Here is a 13,784-nt window from a genome sequence, read left to right on the forward strand (position 1 = left end):
GGGAGTAAAATAAGAAAAAAAACAAGACATTGACAGGAATCAATTAAGCTGTTTCTTTTCACAATGGTTATAACTGTATAAAATAATTTCAAGGACTATACAAAGTTACCTGGTTTTAACAGATGACAAGATATAAGATTACTTTTTAAAAATCAATTTTACATCTACCCAGTAGCAATAAATAGAAACTTAAAACTTAAGCCAGTACCATTTGAAGCGGTGATAAAAGCAACTTTCTACATTCAATAACACTTTTTCCATATTTCTTGCAAAATACCAAAAGACAGAATGCAGCGGGATGATGTGTTTAAAGTGCTTAAAATAGAGAAGGGTTTGACTCCAATCTCTGTCCCAATGGCAATCACTGCTGTAGCAGTTTATATAGCTGCTGCCACGCCTCCCCTCCCCTTGCACAAAGTTCTCCTGCCATCCTAAACAAGAGGGAAAAGGAAAACATTCTCAGCTCAAAGGTGAAGGAATTCAAACTACTGGCTCTCCCAGGAACCCTCTGAGTTAAAGTCAGAGGACACTAGACAGTAACAGAAACAACAGGAAGACATTTTCAGGAAGGGGAGCTGACAGTGGCACAGCAGAGCCTGCACTACCATCATTTTAGTTCAATGGGCTTATTGTTCTTCTCTAGGACTTAGAAGGCAAAAGCATACATCTGTGTTAATGTGTCTGTACAAAAACAATATTTGATAAGAAGGAAAGGTAAGAAAATGGCTAAGCTATGAAGGAGAAACCTGTTGTGTGTGGCTGTATCTATTCTAGTCAAGACTCAAAAGGCTTGGTATTGTGTGAAGATGTTATGTTTAATCCCCATAACAACCAGAAGGAAAGGAGCTATTGAATATCACACAGTGGGGATGATAAGGAAATCAAATGCATCAATACAAGAATGCCAGTTGAACAGAAAAGGTGGTAGCAAAGACAAAATCAGAGGAAAAAACATAAGACACACAAAAAACAAGTAACAAAACGGCAAATTACCATTTAGGTAATTATTCCCCATCAATAATTACCTAAACCATAAATAGATTAAATTATCTCATTATCAACCCATTTTGTATTGTTCTAACAAAATACCTAAGTATGAGAAATCTATAAAGAAAAGGTTTATTTTCATAATTCTAGGACTTCAAAAGGAGCTAGCACCTGCTTGGCTTTGATAAGGGTGTCAGAGGCACAGGGAACCACAATAGGGACCATGTGGAGAAGAGACAGACCAGAGCCTAGGGATAAGCCAAGTCATTTTTTTTTTCCACAACAGAATTCCATGGAGACTCTCAAACCCATCCATTCTAGGCGCTCGGCATGAGTCTACCCTGATGGCGGACTCTAGGACCTGATGGGTTTCATCTTCCCTTTTCAAAAGCTCCTGGAACCCAGTTCTGTCCAAATCATAGCATTTCCCAAACAAAGCACACAGAATGCAGAACGGATTGCAAAGGGCAGAAGGCAGCCACCTGCTATCAACATGATCCTAACTGAAGATCTAAGGATATGCATAGGTTGAAAATCAAAGAGCAGAAATAATGCCATGCAAATATTAGCCCAAAGAGCTACAGGGGTGATGTCACTGTCAACCCCCCCAAAACAAAAAACAAAAACAAAAAACAGCAGGCATTGTAATTATAAATGCTACCAAAGATCAGAGCTGCTAAATAAAATGCAACAAACACAGAAAGAAAAGCAGAGACAGCACTGGGACAGGAAGGGACTGTCACACCTCAGAGCCAGTATAGCACAAGGACTGTGACACCTCAGAGACAGCACAAGGACAGGAAGGGGCTGTCACACCTCAGAGACAGCATAGGACAGGGACTGTCACACCTCAGAGACAGCATTTGAACAGGAAGACACTTTCAGTGGTGTGTGACAAAATCCTGACCTTAACACTATGATCGACAGGACTTAGAGACTCTTTGTCTAGTTCATTTTGTTAGTGTTATCAACACCAGGACCAAAAGCAGCTTGGAGAAGGGAAAGCCTTATTTGGCTTATACCTTCAAGTCACAGTCTATCACTGAGGGAATTCAGGGCAGGAGCCCAAATAGGAGCAAAGAGAAGAACCATGAAGGAATGCTGCTTACTGGCTCACTTCCCCTGGCTTGCTCAGCTGCCTTCCTTCTACTGCTCGGGGCCGACATGCCTAGGGATGGTGCCACCCACAGTGGGCCAGGCCTACCTATACCAACTAGCAGTAAGAAGCTTCCCCAGGCACAACCCCAGAGGTCAGTGGAGTCAATTCCTCAGTTGTGACTCCCTCTTCCAAGATAACTCTAGTTTGTGCTAAGTGGACAATAACAACACAGAGACACAAAGCAATTCTCCATCCAACAGAAGCAGAACACATCTTTCTCAGGTCACAATGACAATCTCTAAGATTAAGTATTTTAGGATGTAGAACAAATTCAGAAAGAAAAAAATAATATTAAGCATTTTTTATGATCATGATACTAGAAATAATTGTGAGTAAAGTTACAAAAATAAGTAAGTTAGAATGAGTAGTAGAAATCCATAACTAGAAAATCTAAAAACATGTGGCAATTAAACATTATCTTCAAACTAAGTGGGTTAAAAATGAAATTATAAGACTCCATAAATCCAGAGCGATAAAATGGGAAATAGTAAATAAAAATCAATAAAATCAAAAGTTGGTTTTTCAGAAACATTGATGAAATAGGAAACTCTTTATCTAGATTGAAGAAGAATAGAGGAAGACATTTGCCTGCAATCACAAGTAAAACAGGGGATACCACTGCTGACTTTATGGACACAAGCACTGACAGACACTGCTATCAACACTTATCCACCAACACAGTGAAGAGCTGAGTGGAGCTGGAGAGAAGGCTCAGCAGCTGAAAACATATGCTACTCCTTTCTGTTCCCAGGCCCCATGCTGGGCAGCTCAGACACCCATAACTCCAACTCCAGGGACCTGACACCCTCTTCTGGCCTCCACGGGTACTTGCAGTCATGTGCATAGACACACACATACACATACAGAATATTGCAAATAAATCTTTAAAGAAAGTGGAAAAGTAGATGAAGTAGACAAACCCCTGGCCACCCAGACCCTACGCAGACATTACCATGAGAAAACAGACACTCTAAGCAGACTGCAGTCATCAGTTCGTCCTTGCATATCTATAAATCAGCACAACCCAAAAGAAATCCCAGAAGCTGGGTTTCCATTTTGTTGTTGTTTGTTCATTTGTTTTTGGGTTAACCATCTCATTATCACACTTATATGGAAATACAGATGAATTAGAAGATCCAAAATGGTTTTGAAAATGAACAAATGTGAAGGACTCCTTCTCTGATAGCCAGCTTACTTTAAACCCACTACCATAAAGGCAATGTTGTTCTGGCAAAAAGCAAACAGACGTGGATTAAGTAGGGAAGAGAGTGCCCAGAAAGAAGCCAACACAGGACAGCTATCACCGAAAATGAACTGCTCAGAGAACCAGCATGCTTTTACAGAGGGCTTTTTAGATGCTTCCACTCATGGCCCCTTCATGACAGAGCAATGTTTATTCAACTCCCACTATACAGATTCTAAAACTAGAAATCAACCTGAATGCCCAACTGGTAAACCAGGATACATTCATACAATGGATTTGCTGCTGAATGCCATAGCACAGGATAATCTCAAGCATGCTAATAAACCTGCTGTGATGGTTTGTGTATGCTCAGCCCAGGGAGTGACACAATTAGAAGGTATGGCCTTGTTGGAGTTGGTGTGTCACCATGGGTGTGGGCTTTAAGACCCTTGTCCTAGGTGCCTGGAAGCCAGTCTTCCACTAACAGCCTTCAGATGAAGATGTAGAACTCTCAGCTCTACCTGCACCATGCCTGCCTGGATGCTGCCATGCTCCCACCTTGATGATAATGGACTGAACCTGTAAGCCAGCCCCAATCAAATGTTGTCCTTTATAAGACTTGCCTTGGTCATGGTGTCTGTTCACAGCAGTAAAACCCTAACTAAGAGACCTGCAGAATGCACAACTACAGCTGATTGACATTCTGGAAAGACAACCCCATCCAGAAAGAGCATAGATGTAGTGGAGGACTTTAGGGACTGACTACAAGTGAGCATAATGCAGATGTTCTCTCACACAGTTGATCTTGCTCTGTATAACTGCCTATGCTTGTCAGAGGTCACACTGTATACCTAAAAACTGTACAAAGGAGAATTTTATTATGTTTAGATTATACCTCAATCATTCTGACTTTTTAAAAGGAAGTTACTAAGTCAGTCCTAGTCCTGAATTACATGTCAAATAAGGCTTTTTATTTCAACAGCAACAAGACAAACTTAGGTTACAAATATCTTTTGTACAAAATGAATCAAAGCCCCTCCAGGGCCTTGTCAACTGAGAATAAGCTGGTTTAGTAATATGACAAACTCCAGGACTCCGCTGGGGAGCTGGCTCAGTTTGCAGGGACATGGTACCTTTTCAAGATGGGCCTGCCTAAGCCTGTGACCCCAAGCTGAGGGGAGGCCTAGTTCACTGGCTAGCCAGCTAGGCTGAAAAACAGGAAGCTCGCAGTCCAATGTTTCAAGGGACAAGTAATGGAACAGGACACTGATGTCCTCCCCTTCTGGCCTTCCCATGGGTGTCTGCATCATTTACATCACCTTCCTCCCCCAACTCCCCTTCTCACTCCTTCCTTCCTCTTTTCCCCTCCCTCTCTGTCCTCTCTCCAATTGGATTAAAATAAGATCCTATTTTTGTTAAACTATGGAAGCTCTTTTTACTACGAGAGAGAATTTACAAACTTAAATTTATTACTAATAACCTTAACTGACTATTGTTTGGTTTTTGGGTTTTGGGTTTTTTTCTTTTTTCATTTCTAACATCTGTTTTTAGAAACAAACATTGGAAAGTTCACACAGCTGCTGCCTCTGATGTCCTGGCTAGACAACCCAAATAGCAAATAATGTTCAGCTGCATTTATAATTAATGCTGCAAGACAATGCATAGGAAGATTCAAGTATTTCACGTAGCTAAACACCCACTAATAAATCCTTCAAATGAAATGTTATGAAGGGTCTTTCCTTCCCTCCCCCCAAAAAGCAAACATCTACCCAGAGATTAAGCATTGGCTTCAGTATTGTTCTTTAGAAAGCTGGAAAAATCCAGAATTTAATACTTTGTCTCCATTTTTTGATACATGTGTTGGAAAAAACCTCAAAACCTTGGTTTGAAAGTCTCTGAGCTTTGTCAGCTGACAAGACTTCTGCAGTGTGGGCCACATGCTGACCCCACATCATGGGCTCTCTCCTCAAACAGAGAAGCCCATGCTGTGGAGGGAGCACCTCAGAGGCTCCATTGGCATGCAGGGTCTCAAACTCCGCCAAGTGCCAGCCCTACATTGTTACAAAGACACCAGTTTCTAGCTTGAAAATAAAAAAGGCTCACAGCATAGGAATTGTTTAATGATGTCAATGTGTGAATAGAAATTAAAATCAGATGCCAGCTGCCCTCCAAAGCAACTGGTATTTTTCCCTGTTAAATGTTAAAGGAATGTCAGTGTCCATTCTTCCACAAATCCTGCATGACTGTGGAAATGAGAGCAGCTCTGGTGCACTGCAGATGAAGTAATAAGGCTGCTTCAGACTCCATTCTCTAGAGCAAACCAGACGCACAATGGCCAAGAGCTTCCACTCTACTGAGGTGTCAGTTGGGGGTGGGGGGGTTGCAGCTAGGTAATACAATATGCAAATAAAACAGGATTCTTCAAGATAAAGCCTCAGCTCCCAACCATTACAACTTTAGAAATAACTGCCATATGTCAGTGGCTGGTAAGACACGGTAACAACAGAAAGCACAAGAAATCTAAATTATAACTCAATACCCACCCTTCAATCTACAACTAAATTATGTACAATCCAGTTGTTCACTGACAGGATGAAATCTCTCTTATTCTTAACAGATCTATCACAATATGGCTGCACTGGCTACACATTAACAAGCTATGGCAACAATAGCCTGGGCCATGCAACTCCCATTGGCCACATGTGCTGCTCAGACTTCCTGTCACTGTGACAAATACCTGAGAGAAACACTTTAGACAGGAGAGGAGAGATTTACTTGACCTCATGGTTCAGAGCTTTGAGTTCACAAGCTTGGGTTTGGGCCTCAGGTGAAGCAGATCATCATAACGACAGGAGAACACTGTGGACAAGGCCAACAGGAAGCTGAGAACATGTGCTTATGTTACTGGGCCGCCTCCTCCTTCCCCCTTTATTCTGTCTGAGCCCCAGGACTGTGGGTATTTCCAACCGCATGCAGGGCACATCTTTTTCCCTGGAAACATTCCCATAGGAAGGTGTTATAGCTAATCTTTCAAGGTCATGGGCAGATGGTAACCTGAAGGACAGGTCTCTGGAAACTAGGAGGTGAGGGAGCAACAGACAATGCACTGTGCACTCGCCAGGCCCAAGGTAGGATGCTGCCGAGCACTTTCAGTTCTGCTGACTAACCCCACCACTGCCACAACTCTACAGAATACAGTGCAACCACAAAGTACACCAAAATCTAAGGCTTAATACTGGTCCCAAAGCTGCGTCCTCTACCCCAGCCTTCTCTGGTCATTCTCAAACTTCTAAGTGTTCTACCCAGGTTACAAGCTACATCTGAATTTCAGAGAAAAATATTCCATTGCTTGCTCATAAGTAGTCAAGCTGGAATTTTAACCTAGTGTGCTTCAAATTGACCCCTAAACTATCCTTGATTAATATCCATAACTAAGCTACTTTTTCCTATCAGGAAAAACAAATATACATGACAACTAATAGAGAAGCCTTCATCCTTGACCACTAAACCTTAAACATGCACAGGTTAAGCCAGGCAATGGTGGCGTACACCTTTAATCCCAGCACTTGGGAGGCAGACGCAGGCGGATTTCTGAGTTCGAGGCCTGCCTGGTCTACAGAGTGAGTTCCAGGACAGCCAGGGCTATACAGAGAAACCCTGTCTCGAAAAAAAAAAAAAAAAAAAAAAAACATGCACAGGTTCTATAAAATCCAGAGGGAAAATGTCTCCAGATTACCAGAGGAAGAAAGCATAGCTCAGGTACCTCTACCACAAAACCAAATGTCACATAATTTCTTAGTTTTGCCTGTGTTTAGCCCCTAAGTTGTATGTACTATGTGGAAAATGTGAGGAAAATGCCAAAAACCCATATTTTAATCTTAATTCTTTATACCAAAACTCAATGCCTGGACATCTGAAATAGTCACAAACAGAGCGCCGTGTTTCCCAAGGCCCTTGGTTGTTTAAACTCTCATCAGAGTTTACAACACATTCTGGATGCACTCCATCACTGTACCCATCATCCTCCTAGCCTGCCTAGCACCTACCAGGCCTGGGAGTGATCTAAGCAACATAAAAGATAATAAAGAGAGGAGAGAGAAAGGGGAGGGGAGGGGAGGAAGAAAGGAAGGAGAGGTGGAGAAAAGAGAAAACAAAGGAAAAAAGGGGGATGGGGAAGGGGAAGGAGAAGAGAAGGCAGGAAAGAGGGCAGGAAAGGAGAAAAATATTTAAATATTCTGAAGATAAAACGCTCACGTAGTCCTTAATTTTTCCCTGCTGCAGACTACAAGCTGTGCTAGAGAATGACTAATCTACTAGCTGAGCGCGAGGCTTTGGTTTTTATGTAAGACTAAACTGGACAAGTGGAATCAGCTGTGTAAGAGTTCATGTTTGCAGGGATGATAGAAAATTGACTTTAAATTTGATAGTTTTTATTAATCCTTTAAGAATTTCATACAATGTATTTTTATTACACTCACCTCTCATTTCTTTCCCTAACTCAAACTGATATTTGGAACTAGCCATGACACACAAAAAAGAAACAGTTTTCTACAGGAAATACAAAACATATATAATTCTGATTAATCTTACACCTCAAAAGAAAAACCTAGAAACTGTAACCACAGACCACCACCTAGGAACACCAAGTCCTACCTTCTCTGACACACGGAGGCTGCTGGGCTCCTCTATTTTTCTCAGTTGCTGTACGGAGTCACATCCATATATCCTGTCTTTAAGGCTGTGAAGCTGTGAGTCAAGCATGTGGTGGTGGAGAGTTCCCGGAGGGCCCTGGGAGAAAGGACCACCATGTGGATTCTGAGTCAGGTTCGCTGAGACACCAAGCACTGGCTCCAGGCTAGACTCTGTTAGAGCGACCGGAGGAAAGCCCACACTGGGAAGGCTGATGTACTGAGAGCTTTCCTGTGGCCTCCGCTCGTTTCCAGGGAGAACACGCCTATCGCTGGCAGCATTTTCTACATGGTTCCTGTCCACTGGAGTAGGATGCAGAATGGTAGGCTGTTGCAGCACAGCTTCCATTCTGTGTGATTTCTCAGTTGCTGCTTGAAGAGAACAGGGGTGCAATGTTGGAACAGTGGTCTGTATTACTGAAGGCTGCCCAAGATGCTGAAGGACTTGCTGAAATGGATGCTGGAGAATTTCTGTTCTCCCAGAAGTCTGTGTTACCATGATTGGTGTTACATTGACTTTGTAAAGGTGACCTTAAAAAGTAGAAAATGAAACAGTAAGTACAATTCTCCTTCAGTGTGTTTGGTATAAGTGTGAGTGTATATATGTGAGCATGTATGTGTGTGTGTGCATGAATCTGTGTGAATGTGTATGTGTGTGTGTATGTGTGTATGGTATGTATGTGTGTGTAGTATGTGTGTGTAGTATGTATTTATGTGTGTGTGTGTGTATGTGTGTGTGTGTGTGTGGTATGTATGAGTATGGTGTGAGTGCATGTGTATGTGTGCATGTATGTGTGGTGTATATGTGATATATATAGTATGTGTCTGTATGTCTGTGTGTGTTATGTGTTTAAATGTGTGTGATGTCCACACGTGTGTTCACAGATGCCAGAGAAGGACATCAGTATGTAGTGCATTGCTCTCTGCCTTATTTCCTTGAGGCAGGAGCTAGGCTGATAGCTAGAAAGTCCCAATGAGCCTCCTGTTTTTGCCCCACACAGCACTAGCTTTCTTCTGAGGGAGGGAGATTTGAACGAAAGTCCTATGCAATCACTCTTAGACCCTGCCATCTCCCTAGCCCAGTATAAGAGAATTCACATTTCTAAAAAAAATGAAAAAGGAAAAGAAGAGAAAGGGAGAGAGAAAGAAAGAAAGAGAGGAAGAAAGAAAAGAAAGACAAACAAACAAAGCCTAACCTGTAGTATATGGCTATAAGTTAATAGTGGTTGTCTCTAGGAATTTGTATTTTCTGCAATAAATATCCATTACTTTTTTTGGTTTTGCTTTAACTCTAGCCCTTTCTCCTGCTTCTTAACTGACATGGTTTGGTCACACAGGCCACCATGAGCCTCTGTGAGCTCCTTTAGCTTTCTCGGTTTTAAAAACAAATGTTACTAGTGTACAATGGAGTTTTAACAAGCAGTCATGGAAAATGTATTCCATGTACTTTAGATTTGTATCACACAAAACTATCCAAAAAGAAGAGTTTGATCTTTTAAGCCTCTTTTCCTTTTCTTTTTCCCTTCCTTTAAAACAACTCAAAAGGAACCTATTTTTACCATTGTATTAGATACTTAAACTTCCCAGAAACCCAAACAGATCTGGCATATTTTTCAAACCAAGAGAAGGTCCCATAAGCCATGTCCCTTCCACTAAGCCATGAACTCTAGAGTAAGAAAGGAGACCGGGGTTGGTCAGCCTCGATCAGCAACACCACAAAAACAGATACATTCTTTCATTTTACATTGCTAAAGTTGAGGTGAATTGGCAGCAAGCTGTTTCAGGTTGAGTCCCCAGGACTCACACAGTAGAGGGAAAGAACCAACTGACACAAATTGTCCCCTGACCTCCATAAACATTCTGGGTCATGTGCATATCCCCATCGCCACAGACACATGAGTACACAAATGCTACAGCATTTTCTCTGTCCAATCACATTTGGGCAGTGACAGGCCTGTGATTGGACAGGAATAGAGAAGTGGAACTAGAGGTGGAGGAGGAAAGAAGTCAGGAGCAGGAGGAGGAGAAGGGTCAGGAGCAGGAGAGGTCATCATGGAGACAGATGTTGAAGATGAACCAGACCCCACGAGGTTACACAACCAAGCCAAGCAGGTTCTTACAATATAGATTAATTGGGTTAGAATATTGTCTTTATTATTTGGTTCTAAAATTATTGTATTGGCATCATGTAAATTGTGGTTTTATTATTATATAAATCTGATTGGATATTAAAGCCTTAAGAGTCATGCTTTACTTATTGGGTAATAGCCGCTATTTAGATGAATGATTGTGGGAGTGTGTAAAGGGTTGCATGCAAGTGAGATGTACCTTGCTGGGAGGAAATAACAAAAAACAGTGGAGCTTAGTATTGAGGACAAATGGTACCAGTTCAAAAAAACATGGTCCAGCAGGAAATAGATTTTGTGGGGTGGATTCTTTTTTATAATTCCCACAACAGACAGCCACCTAACGTGAGGTTAGACATGAATCCACTAGCAATTTAAAATTATTACCCTGAGAGTTAAAGTTTATATTTTCTTTTCTTTTTTTTTTCTTTTTTTCCTTTGTTGGGTGATAGCCTGAGTGGCTTGACTCAAGTGTGCCAAGTTGAGTCACACCAAGTTGGAACAAAGAACAGCTCTGAGGACCCCTGCTGTGGCAAATTACAGGCTACTCTATGTCAAGAGATAGAGAGAGAAAAAATTTGAGTCATTTACCTCTGAGAACAGAGGATTTAGACTTGAATTTGACATTGAGATTATTTACTTTTAAAGTGGATTAGTATTCAGATTTTGTCCAAGCCACGTGGAAAGTTTCACCCGTGGTTGGAAACGAGATAAGGGTAGTAGCCACTGACTCCAAGTAGAAAAAACAGTGATAATTGCCAGCTTTTAACAGACATTAATAAGAGTCTGAGGCTCTAATCAGAGAGCCAAACAGAAAGTTGATATAACTTATTTACTTAGCCAGAGGAAGCTCAAATTCTTTCAAACATGACCTACACGAGAATTTTGAGTGACATATTCCTAGTTGGCTGGGTAAAAGCTGTCTAAGTAAGAAGCTCAAACAAGAAATAGTTTATTTCTTTGGTTTTAGATGGCTTTATTTTATACCAGGATAGGGAAAATTAGTCACTGACTCCAGACTAGAGAGTCCAGTGCTAACCATTAAAGGTTTTGTTTTTGTGTTTTTGGAAAAGGTGATTTAAGTATTTACACCTTAAAGAAAACTAGATTCTAGAAAATCAAAAAAATATATCTTGATGATACTAAAATTTTGTTTTGAGATTTATATATTACAGAATATACAGCCTTGGTAAATTTCCTCATCAGACATGCTAAACTGGCCTACCTGAACTCCAGACTTCAGCCGGATTGGATCCAGTCAAGACACACATCAGGAGACTAATATATCCTGTTCCTCCCCCCCCCCCCCCCCCCCCCCCCCCCCCCCCGCTTCATAATATCTCAACGCCCATGTTCAGCTTGAAGAAGTTATGAAGAGTCGTCGACCCAGTTCCCTGGGCTTTGGGGCTGGAGAGGGTTATTAATAGGTTGTCTTTCCAGGAAATATAAAAATGGCCATATTTAGAACAGGTAGGAAATAGCCAGAATTAATTATATAGCCATAATCTCATTTAATAGAAAACCTTATAATTGTTAATAAGTTAAAGTCATACATTCCTATTTGGTACAGAATTTATTTTGATACAAAATCAAAGTTATCTTTGGTATAAATTTCTTCTATTGATACTAAATAATTAAAAGTACAGGGCTTAGACCCAGTCCTTTTTTTACTGTTATTACAGACAAATCTGAGATGTTCAGACCTGTGAGTAGGGCCAACTTAACAAATTCATGGCTCTGAGTTTATTGTTAGGGTAATTTCAAGATTTTAATTAAAAATAGCTGAGAGTAGTTAAGAGATTACAGTCCAGATTACTTTACATAGATTGTTGGTTTTCAAAAACATCAGAAATCCACAGAATGTGACATTTAATATTATTTATTCATTTGACTAGAGACCTGTCTGCTCCTGATAGCACCCTTTTCTCAGACTCAAAGAAGAAACTGAGCATCATTGGAGTTGCTCCAGTTGTGGCAAGACAGCCACTAGGTAAAAGTTGCCTCTTCATCTACAGACAATACTGTCCGAAAAGGACACACAGGCCTAGGACAGCATATATCTGCCGAGACAGAGTAGGCAAGTCCTTAATATTCCTGTTTCTTTTGTCTGTCAGACCTTCACAGGCCAGAAGGCTGAAGACCGATGCTCCAACGTTTTGAAGTAAGGACTGTCCAGGTGTTCAGCAGTCTCTATCAATTGGCCAAAATTTTGGAAGCTGTGTTAGGCTTCTTATATATTTTCTATTATTCAGTCATGCTTGGATTTCTGATGGAGTTGAAAGATTACATAATCTCTTAGACAGCCCAGGCTTTTTACATTTGAGAAAATGGTTTTCAGATGGCATCCACTCTAAGCCAAGACATAGCCAGTTATAAAGTTTTTGTCTTATAAGTTAAGATAGAAGATAGTGTTCAATTTTATTGACAAAGATGTGGACTTGGACTGGGTGTCAGATATACCTTATACCAGATAATTTACAATAGTTGTATTCAATTTATATTTTGAGAGAAAGTTTTTGTTTTTTGGTTTTTTTAATTGAACAAAAAGGGTGAAATGCTATAGCATTTTCTCTGTCCAATCACATTAGGGCAGTGACAGGCCTGTGATTGGACAGGAATAGAGAGGTAGAGCTAGAGTTGGAGGAGGAAAAAAGTCAGGAGCAGGAGGAGGAGAAGGGTCAGGAGCAGGAGAGGTCATCATGGAGACAGATGCTGAGGATGAACCAGACCCCACGAGGTTACACAACCAAGCAGGTTCTTACAAAATAGATTAATTGGGTTAGAATATTGTCTTTATTATTTGGTTCTAAAATTATTGTATTGGCATCATGTAGATTGTGATTTTATTATTATATAATCTAATTGGATATTAAGGTCTTGGGAGTCATGCTTTATTTACCGGGTAATAGGCGCTATTTAGAGGAATGATTGTGGGAGTGTGTAGAGAGTTGCATGTGAGTGAGATGTAGCTTGCTAGGAGGCAATAACAAAGACCAGCAGAGTTTAGCATTGAGGCTGAACAGTACTGGCTCAAAGACGAGGCCCAGCGGGAAATAGAGTTTGCAGGGTGGATTATTTTTTATAATTCCTGCAACACATAAACAATTTTAATGTTTTGTTAATTTTTTAAGATTTATTTTATGTGTATGAGTGTTTGCTGCATGTATGTGCATCACATACATGCAGTACTCATGGAAGTCAGAAGAAGGCATCAGATCCCCTGAAGTTATGGATGGCTGTGAGCTATCAGGTAGAGAATCAAACCCAGGTCATTTGGAAGAACAAATGCTCTTACCACTGAGCTATCTCTCTGGCCCCTAATTTAAGTTTTTAAATTAAAAACAACATAATTAAGCTATCTAATTTGAATTGCAGACAACATATAGTAGGTCTCCAGTCAGTAGGAAAGAGAACCGAGAAGGGACCCCAGGCTAGGTGCAGCTCAGCTCAGTGTCTTCTATGCTATACTGCTTTCTGACAATGACAGCTGCTGTCTACTTTTACTTTAAAAGTTTTATTAAAAGTTCCTATCACCTCTAGTGTAACATATGTTACAAATCATGATGGTAAGGGGTTGAAACAACCAATATACATTAAATATATGTATGAAATTCGCAAAACGCAAATAATTTTGGTTTTTT

At 40.7% G+C, this 13,784-nt stretch overlaps 1 protein-coding gene across 2 annotated transcripts in view; it reads right to left on the reverse strand.

Moving 5' to 3' along the window:
• Gtf2a1l (general transcription factor IIA subunit 1 like) overlaps positions 1 to 13,784 on the reverse strand; it is a 49,011-nt gene that overhangs the window by 15,831 nt on the left and 19,396 nt on the right. For both annotated transcript variants that reach the window (XM_031357667.1, XM_031357668.1), the window contains one exon: positions 7,983 to 8,548. In XM_031357667.1, the coding sequence (XP_031213527.1) occupies positions 7,983 to 8,548 (566 nt within the window). The remainder of the gene's footprint in view (positions 1 to 7,982; positions 8,549 to 13,784) is intronic.

The sequence above is a fragment of the Mastomys coucha genome, unplaced genomic scaffold (genome assembly GCF_008632895.1).
Source record: "Mastomys coucha isolate ucsf_1 unplaced genomic scaffold, UCSF_Mcou_1 pScaffold6, whole genome shotgun sequence".
Taxonomy (NCBI): Eukaryota; Metazoa; Chordata; class Mammalia; order Rodentia; family Muridae; genus Mastomys; species Mastomys coucha.